Source organism: Carassius auratus, unplaced genomic scaffold, assembly GCF_003368295.1.
Source record: "Carassius auratus strain Wakin unplaced genomic scaffold, ASM336829v1 scaf_tig00013767, whole genome shotgun sequence".
Classification (NCBI taxonomy): domain Eukaryota; kingdom Metazoa; phylum Chordata; class Actinopteri; order Cypriniformes; family Cyprinidae; genus Carassius; species Carassius auratus.
The window spans coordinates 1025350-1046540 of NW_020524440.1; the positions used below are offsets into that span (position 1 = coordinate 1025350).

General features: G+C 34.6%; 1 protein-coding gene across 1 annotated transcript in view; it reads right to left on the bottom strand.

Annotated features, from left to right (window-relative positions):
* LOC113074156 (metabotropic glutamate receptor 6-like) overlaps positions 1–21191 on the bottom strand; it is a 35088-nt gene that overhangs the window by 4308 nt on the left and 9589 nt on the right. The window contains exons 2-9 of the mRNA XM_026246908.1: positions 17001–17217; positions 16595–16730; positions 10688–10842; positions 10097–10237; positions 9747–9947; positions 7370–7509; positions 5829–6452; positions 2640–2951 (exon numbers count right to left, since the gene is read on the bottom strand). Coding sequence (XP_026102693.1) covers positions 2640–2951; positions 5829–6452; positions 7370–7509; positions 9747–9947; positions 10097–10237; positions 10688–10842; positions 16595–16730; positions 17001–17217 — 1926 coding nt within the window. The remainder of the gene's footprint in view (positions 1–2639; positions 2952–5828; positions 6453–7369; positions 7510–9746; positions 9948–10096; positions 10238–10687; positions 10843–16594; positions 16731–17000; positions 17218–21191) is intronic.

Sequence of the window (21191 nt, forward strand, 5' to 3'; positions counted from 1 at the left end):
GATAACATGACAAATAAGATTGCTTTAACAGCTCAGTTGTCACTGTGCAACATAGTCTTGATTTTTCATCTGACAAAAAACATATAACATGTAACATATAAGTATTTTTTCATAATCATAATATTTAAATGCCAAGTAATAATTAAAATGATAACATTTTTTACATTAGTCAAACATGAACTAACTAATTATTATTTAATAAACTTAATTCTTACAATTATTAATCATAATTATTATATATTACTATTTAAAAGTTTGATGTCTTTAGGTCTCTTACACTCACCAAGGCTTGTGAAATAATATTAAAATTTAAAATAACTGTCTTCTATCTGAATATATTTAAAAATCGAATTTATTCTTGTGACGCAAAGCTGAATTTTCAGTCATTAACCATTACTAATATTCAGTGTCACATGATCCTAGAGAAATCATTTTTCTCATTTCTTATTATCAATATTAAAAACAGTTGAGTTGCTTAATATTTTGGTGGAAATCATGATGGAAATCTTTTTTCAAGATGTTTTGCTTGAATAGAACATTCAAAAGAAAAGCATTCATTTGAAATAGAAATCTTATAATATTAAAAATGGCTTTACTGTCACTTTTGATCAATTGAATGCATCCTTGCTGAACAAAAATATGAATTCCTTTCAGAAAGATATCTTACTAACCCTGAACTTTTAAAAAATGGTGCATTAATGGTATCCACGTAAGTTTTATAGCTCTTAATTTGTGTCAACTATCATTTGTTTTCCTAAAATGAACTGAAATTAAAATCTAATGTGATGCTTGAATGAAATAACTCTTAAAGCCTCCTGTGCATCCTTTTAGCAATACAATCTTCCTTTGGACTGGCCATGGCAATGCATCAAAAATTACATATACTGTATGTAGCTGCCAAGGCAAATAAAAGAGCACCTTCCCACCCAAGAGCACTCCCCAGGAAACAGCACACACAGTATAAACCTGATTCGTTTAATCTATGTAGCAATAACTAATGCTCTAATTCCTAATTCCCGCTGACGAGGCTTCTGGCTTTATTAAGATGGGTTGACATTGTCTTCAAAACACTCCTGTTATCAACCTCGTCCCACAGTCAACCCCCAGAACCTCACTGGTGGGCGGAAGAGTCTTTGTCTCTGTGTCATGGTGTGTCTTTCGGCGATAAAGAGGAGAAATGAAATGTGTTTTTTTCTCATCTCATCCCTTTCAATGTCTGCCATATCAAAGGCCTCTTCAAAAAAAAAAAAAAAAAAAACTGTGAGCAATATAACTTGGACTTGTTATCATGAACCGGGAAGGTTGTTGCTTACTTCAATGCCTTCATACTGAAATGATTTCATTTCACATAATTTTCTACTTAAAAGGACTTAAACAGTGACTAAGCGCCGCTCTATTGTTGATGGATTGCTGCAGAACTGTGGAACTGTGAGAACACATTGTGGTGGAAAAACAAGTTGTTTCACAGAGAGATGGTGTTGCATTGCTATATATTGTGTTTTGAAGATGGAGAAGGCGACATGTGAAACGTTGATGTGTAGTATTGCTCTCTGTCCCATTTTGAAAGTATGAAAAAAGTATTAATAGCTCATAAAATTTCTCACTGTCGGAGAATACAGCTTTCATTACAGTAAAAAAACAGTAACAGAAACGACTGGCAACATGAGGGTGAGTAAATGATGACAGAATTTTCTGTTTTGGGTCAACTATCCCTTTAAAGGTTCTTTATGGAACCATATAAAGATTCTTTCTTTTTAAGAGTGTGCTCCTCTCCTAAAACAGCACTAGAATCACTTCTGAGGAGGCTTTTTACTAGCATGTGATGAATGAGGTCAAGTTCAACCTCAAAACCATCCTAAAGATCTCATTTGCACTGCTGCATGTTCAAACTTGGTGTCTCATGTTCAGTTACAAATCAAATCAAGCAAGAAGTGTTAGCGGGCAAAGTCTGACTATGTGCAAATTGAGAGAAAGAACATTAAAATTCAACTTGAATATCAGTATGTTCATCAGAAAAGCTATTATTATTAAAGTTATTATTATTATTTCAGAATATGTGGAATATAGTGCATGAATCCAGATTATATGGCATTTTTGTCACTTTATACAATACCATTCGAAAGTGTGTGGGTTAGATTTTTTTATGTTTTTTAAATAAGTGTCATATGCAAAAAAATAAATAAAAATTTATTACATTGTTTTTAAAGGAAGTCTCTTGTGTTCTCGAAGCCTGCATTTATTTGATCAATAACACAGAAAAACTATTTAACTGCAATTAAATATTTTTATATATTTTAAAATTTAATTTATTCATGTGATGACAACGCTGAATTTTTGTGTTGAAACAGTTGTGCTACGTAATATTTTTTTGTAAAATGCGATATGTTTTATTTTTTTAGGATTCTTCGATGAACAGAAGTTTGAAAGAACAGCATTTATGTGAAATATAAATATTTTGTAACATTTAATGTTTTTTGTTAACATTTAATGTACTATCACTTTTTAATGTAATGCATCCCTGCTGAATCCAATAAATAATTTCTTTAAAACAAAATGACACAAGTTAATGCTTTATATTTTTGGTGAAACTACTTGTTTACCAACATTAATAATGAATCCCATTATAATAAACACCTCACCTTCTCAGTGGACTGTGCTGTGCCAAAGAAAATAGGCACAAATGCCAGCCAGACGATGCAGGTGGTGTACATGGTGAAGCCGATGGGTTTAGCTTCATTGAAGGTCTCAGGCACACCTCGGCTCTTGACTGCATACACAGTGCACGTGACCATCAGCACGATACTGTAGCTCAGGCAACAGATGAGAGACAAATCAGACATGTCACACTTCAGGATGCCACGTGCCAACTCTGGATTGGGTGGCCGCTGCTCGTCATAGTCCACAATGGTGTGTGGTGGCATCACACCAAACCAGATGAAAACTCCTACAACCTGCAGAGAGACGGGAGGAAGTAAAAGCTGATCATTAAATGGCGAGACTGGGTCAGTCAGAAGGGCAGACTCATTTGTCAAGAGCTGCTGTTAGACTGATGTCAGCAGACATGATTTTTCACAAAATGACTGGTTAAAATAGGCCTGCTATCAGCCTGATTGCTCTTAATGATGGGTTTTAAAGTGCTTTTTAAAAGAGGAAAAGAAACTATAAGTTCCTTTCCTCGCTTTGTAATAACGTGAACAGATTTCTGAAACGAAAAAAGGGAATATGTTCAGCTGAAAGGTGGTACTTAAATTTCCAGTGTTTTTAATTCTGAATTAAGATGTTTTGTGTATTTTGACCATGCCAAATGTAGACTGTCAAAAAAAAAAAAAAATGTATATATATATATATATATATATATATATATAGAGAGAGAGAGAGAGAGAGAGAGAGAGAGAGAGAGAGAAATGTTTGGGGTCAAACTTTTATAAAATAAATAAACACTTTATTGAGCAAGGATGCATTATTTTTTTTATTTTATTTTTATAATTTTCAAAAAGATTTCTATTAGAAATAAATTCTGTTCTTTAGAACTTTTCTAAAGAATCCAGAAAATAAAACATCATTGGATCATGTGACATTGATGCTGAAAATTCAGCCTTGCATCTCATGAATAAATTACTTTTTTAAATATATTCAAAATAGAAAACACAATATTACATTTTTTACTGTATTTGCTCAAATCAATGCATCCTTGGTCACCGACGCCACACTTTTGAACTTTAGTGTAAATACTGTAGTTAGCCATCCTTAGAAATGTCCTCATTTTTTATTTGGTGTTCAATTTGGAGTTACTTTTATGCTCTCTATCACTCATTATTGTTAAAAACAAAACATTATTTTTTCACATACACTGTGTATTTTCATTTAGTAAACATGTTCCTAGCCCAACAACACTCATGTTATTTATAGATGTGTCTTACCTACTATCACAAACTGTGCTCAGATTTGTCAAAGTCTGTTATTAAATATTATTATAAACTCCCATCAAATTCAGACAGACAGCTTCAGACATGAAAGTATGATAGTCTTCATTTTCTTAACTTCTGTCTAATGAGTTATTTTTACTCTATCTAAAACAAAAAATTAAAATTTAAATGGCAAACTCTATGTAAAGAAATAATATATTTTTTTAACTTTAATGTGTAATATCTAGCAAACAAGTTACTGTTTTACATTTTGAACACTAAATAAAAAACAAGGACGTTTGAAATGGGACGTCGGCTCACCATAAATCATAATGATGAGCAGTTGTTTAGAGGCGTGATTTAGAGAGTGTCCTTAGCACCTGTTCTCAATGGGAACATTCAGACTAGGAAGTGACTCGTTCTGGTGCTCATCGGGTAATGCGCAAAACTTTCGGAGAAACTTCTACGGCTGGGAGGAGAACAGAACAGCAGTTGGGGAGACAGATGTTGCTGTCAGAATCGCCCGACGGAGTTCCGTTCTCCGCTCAGCATCGGTGACACATCTGCGCTGGAGGAGATGCTGAGAAATGTCCTGCTGTCAATCATTCTCCCGCTAACGTCCTGTTAATCTCGTCTCCCCCACGCCTCTGCCGGTGACTCATCCAACATAATTCTGGGGATAAACTCAAACTACAAAAGCTTCTAAGATATTATTTTGCAAAAGTTCAAATCAGCACTTTTTCGTCTCCCGGAGAGGTGTTTATCAGCAGACACGATGTGCATCGACAGCGGTTGGGCTTTCTTGTCGCTGTAAATATTTTTTTTTCAACTTTATTGATGTTGGATCTGTTGCTTTTGCACATTAGCGTGTTTGACACGTATGCTGGCACAAGCAGAATGAAGCCCAGGCACTCAACATCAGCTTATCAGCTTCGGCAGAGTGTACAAACACAGGAGAACCTGATTGGCTGGGAAACTGCTATTGACAAAACCTCAAAATTCATCCATAGGGTCGTGTTGAGAATAGAACAACAGCACAGGGGCTTTAGTTTCTGTAACCAGTGGCTCTGTGGCACTTATGAACCTGTGTTTGGCTGGAGGGAGATGGACACGTTCGATCGGGACTTGCTAAGGTGTCTGGCTACAGAATTCAATGCGATGTGCAGCAGAATTTTCTTTAATTTAATTAATTCATGTTTTATTCAATAATTCAATGGTTTTGCTTTGGATTTCTCTTTGAAGCTGCGACAGCTGTTTTTAATAAATGCATGAAGCTAAATGTTAAAGGTGATGTGTGTCATTTTTTATTATTTTTCTTATGCAAACCTAATATGCAAAGAATATTTAAATAACTAATTAACTGATACATTTCCTAGAAATAAATATTTAAACTAACATTTTTTATTTTTTTATTTATTAATTAGTAATAATTTGAATGTATTACTTTTAACAGTTGTGACAAACAAATTAAGAAGAAATATTTTAGTTTTAAACTTCAAGGTCTTCAAGCAATGTTTCTTGAGCGGCAAATCAGCATATAAGAATGATTTCTGAAGATCATGTGACACTGAAGACTGGAGAAATGATGCTATAAATACACCTTTGACATCAAAGGAATAAATGAAAATACATTCAAATAGAAAACAGTTAAATTGCAGTAATATGTCATAAGATTTCAGTTTTTACTGTATTTAAATGAAGCCTTGGTAAGCACACAAGACTTCTATCAAAAGCATAAAAAAGTATTGACCCCAAAGTTGTGAATGACAGTGCAAATATTCTAGCGATATTTAATAATATGTATTCTATTTTCCAACCAGCCCAACTCAGGAACCAGCTCCATAAAATTTGGAACATATAGGAAATGGGTTTCATCCTGCAGAAAGCATTGAAATAATTATCACTTTCATTTAACACGCTCACCTGTACTGAGATCAGTATGAATGTTATCATAAGTTGCGATGTGGGGCTGATGAATTTTGGCGGTGTGACAGACTTCTTGCCCTGCTCGAAGATGCGATAGATCCGGTTGGTCTTTGTAAGCATGGCAGAGTATGTAATGCACATTCCAAGCCCCAGCAGCAGCCTGCGGAAAGCGCACACCACCGTCCCCGGCTCAGCGATCATCAGGAAGGTGATGAGGTAGATGAGGAAGATTCCCGTCAGGAGCACGTAACTGAGCTCACGGCCCGCAGCCCTCACGATGGGGGTATCGTTGAAGCGGATGAAGGTGATGATGACGGACAGTGTGGCCAGGATGCCAAGAATGGCCAGGAACAGAGGGATCAAGGCCCAGGGTGAATACCACTCCAGCTTGATGATGGGAGTTGGACGGCAGGCCGTGCGGTTGAGAGTCGGCCGCATGTCGAAAGGACACATCTCGCAGTTGAACTCGTCAGCTTGGAACTGATAGCCGTCACAGAGCTCACAGTGCCAGCAGCACGGGACACCCTTCACCATCTTCTTCCTCTCGCCCGAGCGGCACGGAAAACTGCAAACCGAGTCCGGCATCTGACGGGATCCACCAGTCCACTGCATCTCTTCCACCTGATGAAATACAGAGAATATTAACAACCAATTAATCTAGATAACAGAAGAAAAACAATTAACCTGCAGAACCAAATCAGTCAAATGTTTTGGAACAAACAGTAAGCAAAAAGGATTTAAGTTAAGTTTTTAAGTTTTTTCTGCTCTCAAAGGCAGCATTTATTTGATAAAAAATGTGAAACATTATTGCAGTTTAAAATTTCTTTTTTCTATTTAAATTTTTTTTTTTTTAATATAATTTTATTCTTGTGATGGCAAAGATGAATGTTCAGCATCCTTCAGAAATCCTTCTAATGTACTGATTTCCCTTATGAAACAAAAATATATTGCAGTATATTGGAAAATATCATGTAATATATTAGGCATATATTCTTATATATATTTATTTTTTCCAATATATTGCAATATATTGAAAGCGGCAATCATTTGTATATTTTGCAATATATTATAGAATATATGTATCATCAATATATTATTAAATGTATTCAAATATATAAAATATTAGAAAATAAAAAGGGAAAGTAATATAACAATATATCACAATATATTTTAAGAAATATATTGGTAAATATATTTTCCTTTCGTAAGGGTTGCCACCTTAAGAGACATTTCTTATTATCACTTTTGAATACAGTTCTACTGTTTAATATTCATATGAAAACACTAATACTTTTTTTTTCAGGATTCTCGAAATAGCGCAGAATCTGAAATTTTATGTTATAATGGTTAAAAAATAATAATACATCAATATAATAAAACTTTAATTAACAAAATTACATTTAAAAAAAAAAACATTTTAAAAAGCGGGAAAAGTTTGATGAGTCTTCACTTTTATGTATAACTCGTACATGTTCTTGGATCCTTCAGGTGTGAAGATGTTTAAAGTGTGTGCTAATGTACAATTCAAGTCAATTTACATTGAGTCGCAGGTTATTGGTCCACTGGCCGATGACTCTGTATCCTGGATTGGTGGTGTTGGTCATCTGGTACTGAAAGATGTCATAGCGTCCAGGAGCATCTCCGTTCTCATTAAACAGAACGGCAGTACCAGCGCTACCTGATAATCACAGAAGAAACACGATTCATCTAGTTTAATAAGACTCTTTTGCTTTGATTTTGTCTTTTGCATCTTTTTGCATGCATTTCTATTAAAACAGGAAGTTGGGAGAGGATGTTTTGACCTTTTTTGGAGCATTTTATTGTGCAAGGTGATATTCTTTATCGAGACGCATAAATCTGCTTTTGAGTTACTTTTGTCAACTTTTAAGATAACTGAAGGCCACAAAACAATTCTGATTTCTGGTCTTTGAAGAAATACATTACAGATTTGATAGTAAATTATAGCTGAGAAAATCAGCTCTTCAGATGAGCACGATCACAGCAAGATTTATCATAAATAGATATCGGGTTCTAGCTTCACTGATCACCTCCTCTTCCTGTCACTCCTTCTCCACTGAGACTCTGAACATCTTCACTTCGCTCTACACCCATCTGCCATATAGATGCTCCGTTCATGCATACTTTACCCTGCTGCGTGACATAACATGCAGTGATATCTGTTTTTAGTCTATGACCAGATTTGAATGGGAAACTCAGAATGTATTAAATACAAACATTGGGATGTTGGCACACGATTGGAAGTGCTTTGAACCTGTCTTTGTCAACCTGAATATGTGCATTTAGTTCAGGCATTAGATCCCTTCCTCCAACTCAGCAAAAACACGTCATTGAACCACTGATAACCTGCTTCTGTAAGCCCTGGATGGATGAGGATTTGTTTTTTCCTTATTTGTTCTTTGCTGTGTAGGAGGAAGACATCTTCATTTGAAATTCTGGGGTGAAAAAAGGACTTATTTTCCATGCAATTTTCTCCTTCACGATAATGCATGTGGCTTGTTCAGCCAGTTCCCTCCAGGCGAGCTTTCACCAAATGTTTGCGAGATGACAGTCACTCTTGAGGAAGTGATTTAATGGCAATTCCTTCATGGACAGCTTCACAACACCAGAGCAAACTTAGATTTAGTTGTCACAACTTTTCTGGAGATTTTGTTCTGTTTTCAATCTACACAGATCTATGAGGCCAAAGTGGTATTGTGAAGTACTAAGCACATGCTGAATATAAACACCACATGAAACACATTTAACAACACTATTGTCACACATTTTAAAATTAAATTCATTATTCTGAAAATAATATTGTAGGGCGGACTTGATATTCAGAATTTGATTAGACTGTGAAAAGTAGCTATAATATTAGTGTTTAATAGAGGTAGAATTTTTTTTTTTTAGAAAATAAATAGTTTTCTTTTCTTGGAATAACATGTTCTTGTATATTGTAGACAATATTTTTATTGTGAGAATGCTGGAACACCCCTTTTTCCAGCTTCCCTGGTAAGGCCGTATGTTTGATAAATGATCTGGCTTATGGTAGGTTAGGGACTGAGGTGCATCTGTCCTGACACACTTGCTTGTCAGCGCCTCACCTTAAATTTTCACAATAGAGTTCTGGTTGTGTCGCTTTCGACAGGGACCCCTTACATCAGTGTCAACATAACATCGAACGTAAGTGACTGATAGAGAACATCTCGGTTATGTAAGTAACCCTCATTTCTTGAAGGAGGGAACGGAGACATAAGTCATATCACACAAATGCACTGAATGTCGTGATGCTTCTCGGCTCCTCAGCACAAACCTGAATGAGTGGATGCACGCCACGATCTTATATACCTGTATATACAGGGATTGGCCACTCCATTGTAATTGGCCATTTCTTGTAATGATCAGAGGAGACTGAGGCTTCCAAGTGAGACCCTTTACGTCAGTGTCAATGTTTTCAACTGAATTTTGATAAAAATGTTTGCAAACACAAATTTTCAGAGATTTTCAGCAAATAGCAATTAAAACTTCTATTACCTAAACCTGCTGTACTCTTGAATTATATATAAGAGCACACATTCTTCAAAATTTTCACATTTACATTAACATTTATTCTTCTATCAGACTCTTTTATCCAAAAATTACTTACTAATAAGGCAAACAACAAACCAGTTCATCTTAACTTTCTCCATTAATAACTAAAATCATACAGGTTTGGAACAGCATGTACATGGGCAGATTCATGTCAATATGCATGACACAGTGTTCAATCCAAGTGAGTTCGTGAGCCAAAATTAAAGTTCTCTATGGGTTTTAGTTTGGACCTTTGAACATCTTTTGGCATCCAGCCTAATGGCATTTCTGATGCCAGTCAGGTCTCATATTCAGTGATTCTGATCTAGCGTGATGTTGACTCACCATTGAAGTTGACAGAGTGGATGTAGCTAAGCAGCAAACGTCCCTCCACTGGGTCCATCTTATCACAAATGCCCGTGGCTCCCGGGCACAAATCCTGGTGCATGTTGTGCAAAGCATGAGCCATAGCGTAAACCGCATCAATTACGAACTGAACCTTGCCCTCTTGCTCGTAATGAGAATCTCGACTGATCCGTTCTCCTCCTGGAAGAGGTGAGACAGCAACATGACGAATTAATAGATTTAGAGAAGCTGACTGAGAAGACAGACAGAAGACATTAAAAAGCTTTTAAGGCCAGCTGTCATTGTTTCAAACATCGGTTAACTTGCAAACAGCTAACTGGAGCTCTCACCTGTGCATTTTTTCTTTTCTGGGTCTATCTTGATACCCGGACGTGTCAGTTTGCACTTGAAGTCATCCTCCCAGAATTCAGCAAACCAGATGTTCCTGCGGTTGTTCTCCAGGGATCGAGTGGTGAAGTACTGGTCAAAGCCTGATTAAAAAGCAGAAAGTACCAATTTTATTCTCCTAGTTGAATCGATTGTAAAAAACAAAAAAACAAAGCCAGCATTAAATAGAAGTTGCATCCAACTTTAATACCATATTGTGACCTTTTTCCGAGTAACACAGTTTATCAAGCAACAAAGAAATGTAGGACAAGACTTAATTTCATCTGTCGATTGTTGATTGTATTGTCAAATATATTTCAGTGGACAGTTCTCAATTCTCTTAATGTGAAGAACAGTGCAATGGAACAGTGAAATGGAAAGGTTTCATGGATGTAAAATATTTTTCATGGAACCATCAATAAAGAACCATTATTGGTGGAACCCAAATTTTCTTATATAATATTATAAGCGCACAAATTACTCAATCACAATACCATCAGTGACATGCATTTATTTCATGATGATTCTAAAGGATGTAAATGTATATTTCAAACCTTCAATAGAAGCTCTTTTGGGCAGAATGGTGACGGCACCCTCAGCCACTTCCTCCTGGTCCAGGATCGGAGAGCTCTTGGCACCCCAGCTGTCCGATCCCACAAACTTAAAATGACCCGTCAAATTGGACTTCCTTGCAGCCTCCAGGACCTGCCTGGACAAGAAACAGCACAAACAGGATTTTATACCAAAGCAAAGTCAGTCTTACTAATATTATAGAGGACATGCAGTATTCTCTTGCTATTATGCTGCATTTTAGTATTTTGGACAGTAATTTAATCAGTTCAATAATTGCCATTCATGTCATTACTATCATGTAGCGATTTATAACAAAGAGAGGGGAAAAAAGCAATCAAGCTAGTGTCAAACAAACCACTAACATTTTATTTAATGTCTAAAAAAAGAACTTGAGATGTTAGATTCATGGCTATTTGGCTGTAACCAACATCTGTATAAAACTGAAACTGTTTCAAATGTAGAATGTTTACAGTGTTCAAATGAATAGAAAATAAATGGATTTCACTTGAATACTGATACCAGACTTTATTTATTTTTTTCAAAAGGGAGAAACGTAAACATGAAACAATGTTTATAACCCATCACACTTCTGTTATGTAAATAAAATCATATTGTAATTTCTTTCTGCAGGGTTTTGCCAATATAGACTTCTTAAACAAGTCTATATCTTGGTTAAATAGAAGTTTACATGGCACAATTGAAATATATATATATATATATATATATATATATATATATATATATATATATATATATATATATATATATATATACACATACATCTAACTTGATATTATTTGTTATTTTGAATTATAATGAAATAAAATTATTAATGAATTATTAATAAATTAATATATTTTAATTAATTACTTTTAATACATTTGTAATATTTTCAAATTTATTTCGATTTTTTTTCTGCATTTTTACATAACACTTACATAATTGGAGCATGACCAAATTCTTAATATTTTTGCCAATGAGATGGGTGCATTTTTAATATCTGTCAATGATCAACTTAAATGTAATTTGTCCATAAATCTAAAAGAAACGTTGTGAAGAGCCAAGCTGTGGGAGTCCTCCTTTATTGTATTATACAAAGTACAACTGCATGCATATATACACAAATATTAATCTGACATATAAATATATAAGTGTGTAAATGAAAAGACCTTCATGAAATTCAAATATCAAATTGTTAGAGTGGCACTTAACCAAGTCATTCTGAATGAATTAACCCATTCGGTTATGCATTTGCTTTCAGCACTGAAGATATGGTTGACAATTCACGCAGTGTGAGAGACAGCGCGTGTTCACAGGAGTGTTTTAATGAAGGGAAAATTTCATCTGCACAGACATTCTCCACAGCATAAGCCAGTCAAAAAGCATCATCAATAAGGCATATGGATTAGAGACTTTGACATCCAAACCCAGAGGGGCAAACCGTCACTCTTGAGTGTTGACGGCGATAGCAAAGTATTGTCTTTTAACAAGTAGAGTTTTTTTTGTTACTTCTGAATTTGCAAAGTTGAAAAATGGAAACAACTAAATGGTAATATGACAGGGAAAATACAATGTCCCGAATACTGTATCTGTTCTTATCATATATGAAAAGATCAATTGATAAAGTCTTATTTTGGATTTGACAGTATATCACCGTCTAAGTTGACATGTCCCATGCAGCTTTAGCACTTCCAGTGTGAAGGGTGACACCCCTGAGTTACTCAAAGAGCAAAGTTGAAATGATAGATATTATATGTCACACTTTTCATATGCACAATTATCATTTAAAATGATGAAATATTCTGTCTTCCCTTGTTATTTCGCTGCAGGTAATTGAAAAGCCTGTGAAACATCATAACATCTGCACAGAAACATTACAGTAATAAGAGATGTTATATGTAAAAGTAATAATACTTCTTCAATTATATTCTGGAGCATTAAAGCTGTGGTAGGTAACTTTTGATGCTCTAGCGGTTAATAAACAGAACTGCTTGCGTCTTGTGGAAGAACATCATAACCGGATCTACTTCTCTCTGTTTATGTCTATGAAGAATCACAAAGGTACTGGGTTACTCTGCCGTGGTACCCCCGAAGCAATCTAAAATAGTCCAAATATAAACACTTATTATAGGTGCACCCTAGTGATTCAGGACTAGCTAAAAACACAGGTTGGAAAATGGATTCATGGTGTACTCGCTTATTATATACATTTTTCTACATTTTGAAGACAAACAAAGTTACGGACCGCAGCTCTGATTGGTTGTTTCTTACTGGGAGCGATGGAGTTTCTGCCAATAGCAATAGGACCACTGGGAGGAGCCAGAGGAGCTTGATTTTTTTCACAGATTATCTGTCTCATATTCTACTGTCAGGACATAATGACAGGTTTAACAAATATGTAAAAAATATATTTTTTACAAAAGTTACCTACTGCAGCTTTAAAGTAATAGGTTACCTAAAAAAATGACTCACTCACAGGCCATCCAAGATATAGATGATCTTGTTTCTTCATTAGAACAGATTTTATTTTGTATTATTTTGATTTTTTTTTGTATTTCTTGCTCAATAATGGATCCTCTGCAGTGAATGGGTGCCATCAGAATGAGAGTCCAAACAGCTGATAAAAACACCACAATAATCCGCAAGTAATCCACACCACTCTAGTACATCAATTAACACTTAGTGAAGCACACAGTTGTGTGCTTGTAAGAAACAAGTCCATCATTTACATATTTTTTCCTGGTAAAAATATGAGCTCTCTGTCCATAATATTCTTCAGTGAAAATCTTATCTGAACCAGGAGAGAAATATGCATAGACCATATACCGTTTAACAGCAAAAACATTCCAAAACGGTTCTTCTAAACAAATATGTCAGTGGAGTTTAATGTGAGAGGACAAAAAGGATGGACTTTTCACTGAAGGAAGCATTATTATGGATTATGGACTGGTTTGAAGTTAAAAGTCTTAATGGAGGATTTGTTTCTTAAAAACATGCAACTTTTTGCTTCAGAAGATGTTAAAATATGGAGTTGTGTGGATAACTTTTGGATTACCGTGATGTTTTTATCAGCTGTTTGGACTCTTATCCATTCACTGCAGGGGAACCATTGGTGAGCAAGTGATGGGATGCTATACTTCTCCATATCTGAATGCTAAATTTCTCAAGTTTTGCAAATGTTTTAAAAAAAATCTTTTTTGGGTGAACTATTCCTTCAGTGAATAAACCTTTTAGGAGTCTTTAGTTTCAAAATATGGTTCTTTAGAAAAAAAAAAGAAAAGTTTAGGTTATTCAGATCAGTGTATTGCGGTTTGGTTTCTTAAAACACCAATAAATAAAGCAAATAAAGAATAAAATCCTGTAGATTTTTACCCACTTTTGATTCTAATTAAATTTAAGACCAGAAACATATTTTAATGTGAATTCAAACTTTTAAAATGCAAGATTCCAATTGACCCTTTGCAAAGACCTGCTCCCCCTTAGTGACCGTTGCTATGACAGTCAAGCCATGGCACTCTCACACCACACATCATGTTCTCACGCAAAATAAAAATATATTGTGGAGCAAAGAGGACACTGACAACACGCCGACAGACAAGAAAGAGCAGGTTACGCTTTGTATGAAACAAAGTTTCAGCTCTTTATATTTTATTAACACAGTTCAAGAGGAGCACATTCAGAGAAGTAAGCTAATTAACACAAGAGCTCATTCAGTAATAAACTCATTTAATAATTTAAGAGGTATATACACAGTACACAGCAGACTTAACACTGTTCCTTGACAGTTTTCTAGCATCCCTCCATCACCCCATCTCCTCACTTCTAGCTATTCCTCTGTCAATTGAGGGTACTCTGGGTTCGGGGCAAATTCATACGTCAAATATGCATAACCTTTACTCTATTTATTACATGTAAGTGTGAACTTGTGAAATACCATGTTGTGGCTGATTAATGTGTCGTGACAGATTGCTGTAGCAAAAGCATTACATTGCCATAAAAATCCACTGAAGGCGATTTCTAAAGAATCCATGTGCAATTTTATTGAAAAAACTGATATAAAAACAAACTAAGACATCACTTAAACAAGAGAAGACTTAAACATGAACTATATGATTTATATTAGGGCTGGGCAAGTTAACGCATTAATTGATTAATTGTTTTATTATTATTATTCAATTATTGTATTGCAAGTTAACGCAGTTTTTTAATATTATGAAAGTATGTTGCTCACTGGCTCTGAATACACATACAGACAAATCATAGGTCACAGGAGGGGATGCTCCCGATCAAATTATCTAGGCTATCACCATTCACAATCCACTGTCCACTGGCTTTATAAGTTGGAAATAGGATGTTTCCGATAGCATGTGAAGACATCAGAGAAGCGCTTGCTCAGCACAGTGGAGGGAATCGTTTTGTTAACTTAGTGATTTATTATTTTGATTTGCATGGGACGCAGTAACACATATCCCTCTCACCATATTGCTTTACAGATCTATCGCTTTTGCGGTCAGTAATATTCACACAATCATGCAGCAGACGATTCGATACAATTATCGCAGACAATAATAAGATTAATCGCGATTAGAAAAAAAAGCATATAGATAGATAGATAGATAGATAGATAGATAGATAGATAGATAGATAGATTGTTCCCTTTTGTGATTCGTTGGTCAGGAGCCAACTCTATTTATATGCATACAGGAGCATGTGCAATGCATTGCATATTAAAAGCGAAGCATCCCACAATGTCTTATCACTACATCAGTGGATGTTTTTTCTAATTGCACATGCTTTGCATTTAGCATTTGTTTTTTACAAATCTCCCATAAATTACACAAATACTAAAAGTTAGTCCAATTATATCAAATAATCTGTATGTGCCCTTGTTACCAGTCAACCAATATCAAATCTGTGATGACATTAGTCTGCTGCACTGCGACAGATGGAACAAACAGTTTGTTCCACATAACTATTTAAAAAAAAAAAAAAAAGATCAAAAAGAGCCAACGTTACACTCCCATTATGCTTTTGTTATAGACAAAACCATTGCAAAGTTGCTTGTAAACACTCATATAGCAAATATTCTGGGTTAAATACAAGTGAACAATCAAAATGTACCCTCTCTGCCTTAATACTACTTCATTTAACACTTCTTAGTGTATGCAAATCATTAGTGCGTGTTATTTAAGGGGTCAAAACATTTTTGTCTTCTTAACCTTTCATTAAAATCTGCCTCTGAAACAACTTTTTGTCAGCTGATATCATAAGTTTTTTTTTATTTGTTAACACCTTTCCTCCAACATACTGTCAAACAGTGAAAAGGTACCTTAACGAAGTCCAATGGGTTGTTAACATCGCTTTAAGTTGAAATAAAAAATAATAATAATACTTATAATAGTAATAATAATAAATGCATGTGCATTCATGCAATTACAATATAATTCTAGCAGACAAACTTTGTTAGCTGAAAGTTTAAAAGCAGAGACATAAAGCACTTGAATTCATATGAATTATTCAGTAAGTACACAAAATCTTCATTCTGAGAATGGTGCATGTTCGTTTGTAAAATGTATTGGCTCATTTGATGATGATTTAAGTGACATTCCATGGAATTCCTCAGTTTTCTATCAAAAATTAACATGCTTAAATTGTTAATTAAAAAAATTACACTTTTAAAATACCTTTTTTGTGTGTGTCAAACAACAGGTAAGCAGTTGAAGTTAACACTCATTTCTGCCTCCATAAATTTGCACAAGGCGTTCAAATGTAATCAACAGCGTGCAGCAGATGCAGCTGACAGAGTTGAACTTGTATTTAACCCAGAATGTTATAAGGCTTAAAAGGCCTTGCTGATCAAATGTACATTAAGCATATCATTCACTTACTTGATGTCGTCCTCTTGGGCGAAGATGATGACTCCTCGAGCGTTGGGGGTCTCCATTAGTCTCTTAATGATCTTGTCAAACTCTCCTGGTTTGGGCTCTCGTGGGATCTTCAAGGACTGAGCGATGCACAGACCTCCTTTGTCACAGAGAGAGAGAGAGATGGACACCGATGCTGAAATTTCTCTCTTCTAAAATGTGACTCACTTTCTATTTATATTAATGAATTTCTGGCAGCAGATGGGTACAAATGCATGCAGCTGTCTCTGTCATGCTCCTCTTTGTAACTTTTTGAAAGCATATTAATGGAAAGCCCAATCTGGATCATTCTATATGCGTCAGTGTCTTTTAAATCCATAGACTATCAGCGAACAGAATGCAAAGCCTGATGACTGTACGGATACTATACCTGCCTCTCGAGAGATCTGAACGAAGGCATCTACTCCGCTTTCACCATAATTCCCCTCTGACGCTAATGTGGACACATAGTTCCAGCCCAGCGCCTTCACGATGTCCACCATAGCTTGGGCCTGATATGAGTCTGGTGGTACCACTCGAGAGAAGAAGTCGTAGCGGTTATTGTCGCTCAGCTCTGGTGCTGTGGAGGCGTAGCTGATCTGAGGGATCTGAAAGAAAAAGGAAAAGAGAGAGATTTACAGGCCTGTTCAAACCGAGTACGATAACTATAGAGTTAACTATAAAGATAACGATATTAGCGTCCACACCAGGAAAAGATATAGTCTGTTTATTCTAAGAGCATGTTCTTCTGACTCATTAAATTCTCGAGCTCATTAAGCAAGATTGATTCTGATTGGCTGTCAATGTTTTTATGGTTCATCAAAAACAAAAATAGTTCTGAAAGTGATTCCAACGATATCGTTTTTCTGTGCCTTTATTGTTATAGTGTGGACTCTGCTATTCTTTAATATTGAGAACGATTTTTAGAACTTTATCTTTATCGTTATCTTTATAGCTATCGTCCTTGAACGGCCTTTAGTCTGTTTGGTCTTGCTAACATCCCAGGAAAACTGTTTCACTACAAAAAAGAAATAAATTAAAATATTAATTAATTTAAGTTTTTTTGTCTTGGTTTCCAGAAGAAATGTTTACTAAATCCTTAAAAAAAAGTATTCATATGGGAAGATTGTAAAACGCATATTCAAGTATATTCAATTTTTTTCAAGAACATTTTATTTTCAAAAATTTTAATACAGTAGAATAAGATTTATAGTTTTTTTTTTTTTATCAAAAAGATGTACCTTTTAAAAATTTGTGGACAATAAAAAGTATTTGATAGTCTCTAATGCTAACTAAGTCTTCATGTATTTGATTAAAAACACAGTAAAAAATCATAATGTGAAATATTATTGCAATTTAAAATAACTGTTTTCTATTTGAATATATTTTAAAATATAATTTATTCATGTGACGTGAAACTGAATTTTCTGCAACATTACTCCAGTCTTTAGTGTCACATGATCCTTCAGAAATCATTCTAATATGCTGATCTGCTAAAAAAGTACTGGTGCCAAACTTTTAAACAGTAGGCTAGTACAAATGAAAATACATTTTATTATCTTACACAAATACATTTCTCTAGGATTTATCTTGTTTTAAAGATGCTTAGATATTTTGCATTGAAAAGATTTTTTATTTTTTTAAAGCCTGAAACGTACATTTTACCAGCTTACATTTAAAAAACACACAATCATCAATAAATGATGACAAAAACTGCATCATAAAAACGCTCCTTTGCTTCAAATGAGTGTTAGCATGCTTCAAACTTTCATAGAGCACTTAAGCTTTGACAACAAAATGTGGTAGTGAATTATGTGTGCCATTACATCTTTTGTCTGGAGCAAATGCAGATGGCTGCCATTGGTTTCATCATGATTTGTCGTTTGGCCTCAAATACCATTCACCCAGTGACTGACAAACTTGAGCAGTGATCATGTCTCGTCATCTAATACGCAGAAGGTAAGCGAGGTCTCGGCATGTGGGTGAGCAGTAAGGGACGTCCTTACAACAGGTAGATGAATGAACAAACTGTTTGACAGATTATCCATGAGGATAAGAGAGGTTTTAGTTAAATTAAGTTAAGCACAGGAGGAGAGATACAGAGATCAGGAAGGGGGAAGAAAATAATTAATTTAACGCTGATTATGTGTGGCGTCCCCCGCCAGTGAGACTTTAATCCAGCATTTCAAAATCCTGCACGATTCAGGTGTCTAAAAAATCTGACACACCCAATTCAGGTCATGGAGCACTCTACTGATGAACTGATGAAATAAATCAGGTGTGTTAGATCAGGGTTTCACAAAGTGGGGTTCGCCAACCCCTGGTGGTTCGTGAGGGAATTGCAGGGTGTTGGTGAGTTGTTGTATATGGTATGCCTACGAGTAAATACCATTACGAATTAATAATAAAAAATAAATAATAATAATAATAATTAAAAGAATAATTGCAAAGAAATGTTACAGGCTTATACCAATATTAATGTAAAATCTTAAATGTACAAAAATAATTATCTTTTTGGGAAATCCTGTATTGTAAAAATATTTTGGGAAAAAGTAATTACATTGTAAATTACAGTAATATGAATTTTTATGATTTGTTGAGAGTAATAAGAACAATAGCTTCGTAAATATTACTAATACTTTAAAACTGATAAAAAAATAAATGTTTTTTTTTTAAGTTAAACAAGCAAACATGGCATTAAAAAATTTAAATATTTACTTAAAATCTCAGTATTAGATAATGGACCTTTATAAAAAAGCACTGTTACAGAAAGTACCATGGTACTATTGACACAGATTTCACGTTTTGATTTGATATTGATTCATTTGGAAATATTTAAGGTACATGGCAATTTTTGGTGAAATATTATTATAATTAATAATAAATAAATTAACTGTTTTCTATTTTAATTAGCTTTATAAAAAAAAAACGTATTTATTCCTGTGATGACAAAGCTGAATTTTCAGTACCATTAATACAGTTTAATACAGGAAACTAATTATGAATATAGCATAATATATATCATCTAAACATCTGTAAAAATAGGGCATAATGTAAAATACCAAGCAGTCAGATTCTGTCCTAACACAACTGATTCTCAGAATTAACAGTGTAATATTCTGCACTAATTTATCATGACTCCATAACAGAAATGTTCAGTACCTCTCGACACGATCCAAATCCAACCTTTTAATTACACCTCACTAAAGCCCTAAATTCTGTTACATGCATGTAGTATATGTGTATTTGTATTTATGGGTGAATGCTTATGTTTGTCCATGCTTGTCCAACTGTGGGCCTTGTGCATGAAAATTCACAAAGGAAATCAGAATTGAAAATCTTTGATATGATCGGTTTTAAAACAATGTCATGTTTAACATCCCAGTTTTTTCTAGGTAGCAATAAAATTAAATGGAATTCTGATTAGGCGTTCTGCTTCTTAGATGTTTCTATTGAGAAATAAAAAAACTATCTCATGTACCTCCTCTCGAATTACAGAAGATCTTTCAATTCTTGCTTGAACTTGCCAAAACAACAAAATCTGCAATTGCAAAGTGGGAGATATTAATATTAACTAATTTCCCATTCAATTCTTCCAAGACAAAAAATGATCTGAGCTGCACTCCACATTCAATTTATAGCTCTGAAACATCTGAAACATTCAATTTATTCATTCAGCAGATGCTTCTATCCAAAGTGACATGCAAATGAGGAACATCACAAGCTATTTGTCATTAGAGCCTAAAAATATTCATAGTACAGAATGCCAAGTTTGTTAAATTACAAGCTATGTAGAAAAGAAGAAACAAACTGGATCCTTCAATGAAACACAAAGAACACTCATACGTTTCCAGAGCTATGAAAACAAAACCTCTGAGCAATAAAAGTGTCCTCCGGGAGTTGATCTCTTGTCTGTCAACAACAAATCAATCCATCATGATGTCGCCACTGGTCTCCCTCAAATGACCCAAACACAGTTCACATAAACCTTGAGTCGACTCTTGCGTACCCCTTGCTGAAAACGCATTTATGAATCATTGGTTATAGCCTAGAGCTGCAATTTTCTTGATTAATTAGATGCAGCACTTAATTAGAAGCTTTGAGCCAAGACTTCTGCTTCCCAGACAAACATTTGATAAAGGAATCGCTAAGCATATTTATCAAAAACTTCACTTTTCACATATTTCTTTCTTAAACTACCAGCTTGTGAAGTTTACAAATCACTACATATGATATTTAAAGTTTAAAAGTTGTTTCATGGTTAATTAGACCTTGACTAAATTCATTGATATAAATAATCTTATAAATAGCCTGACATTGTTTTATGATAAATGCCCTCCTGGAAATATCTTAATAGTGTTTGCCAGCTATTGCTAATTAAGTGACTGGACATACAGTTTTAGCTAAGTGGATGATTAAACAGGAAGAAAAAATCACATAGACTGAAAGAAAAAAGACATATTTAATATATATATATATATATATATTTAATTTGCTCAAGGCCACATCAGTCATGGTTTCAGCAGGCACATCAGCAGGGCCAAGACTCAAACCTTTGGTTTAGGAGTCAAACTAGCTAACC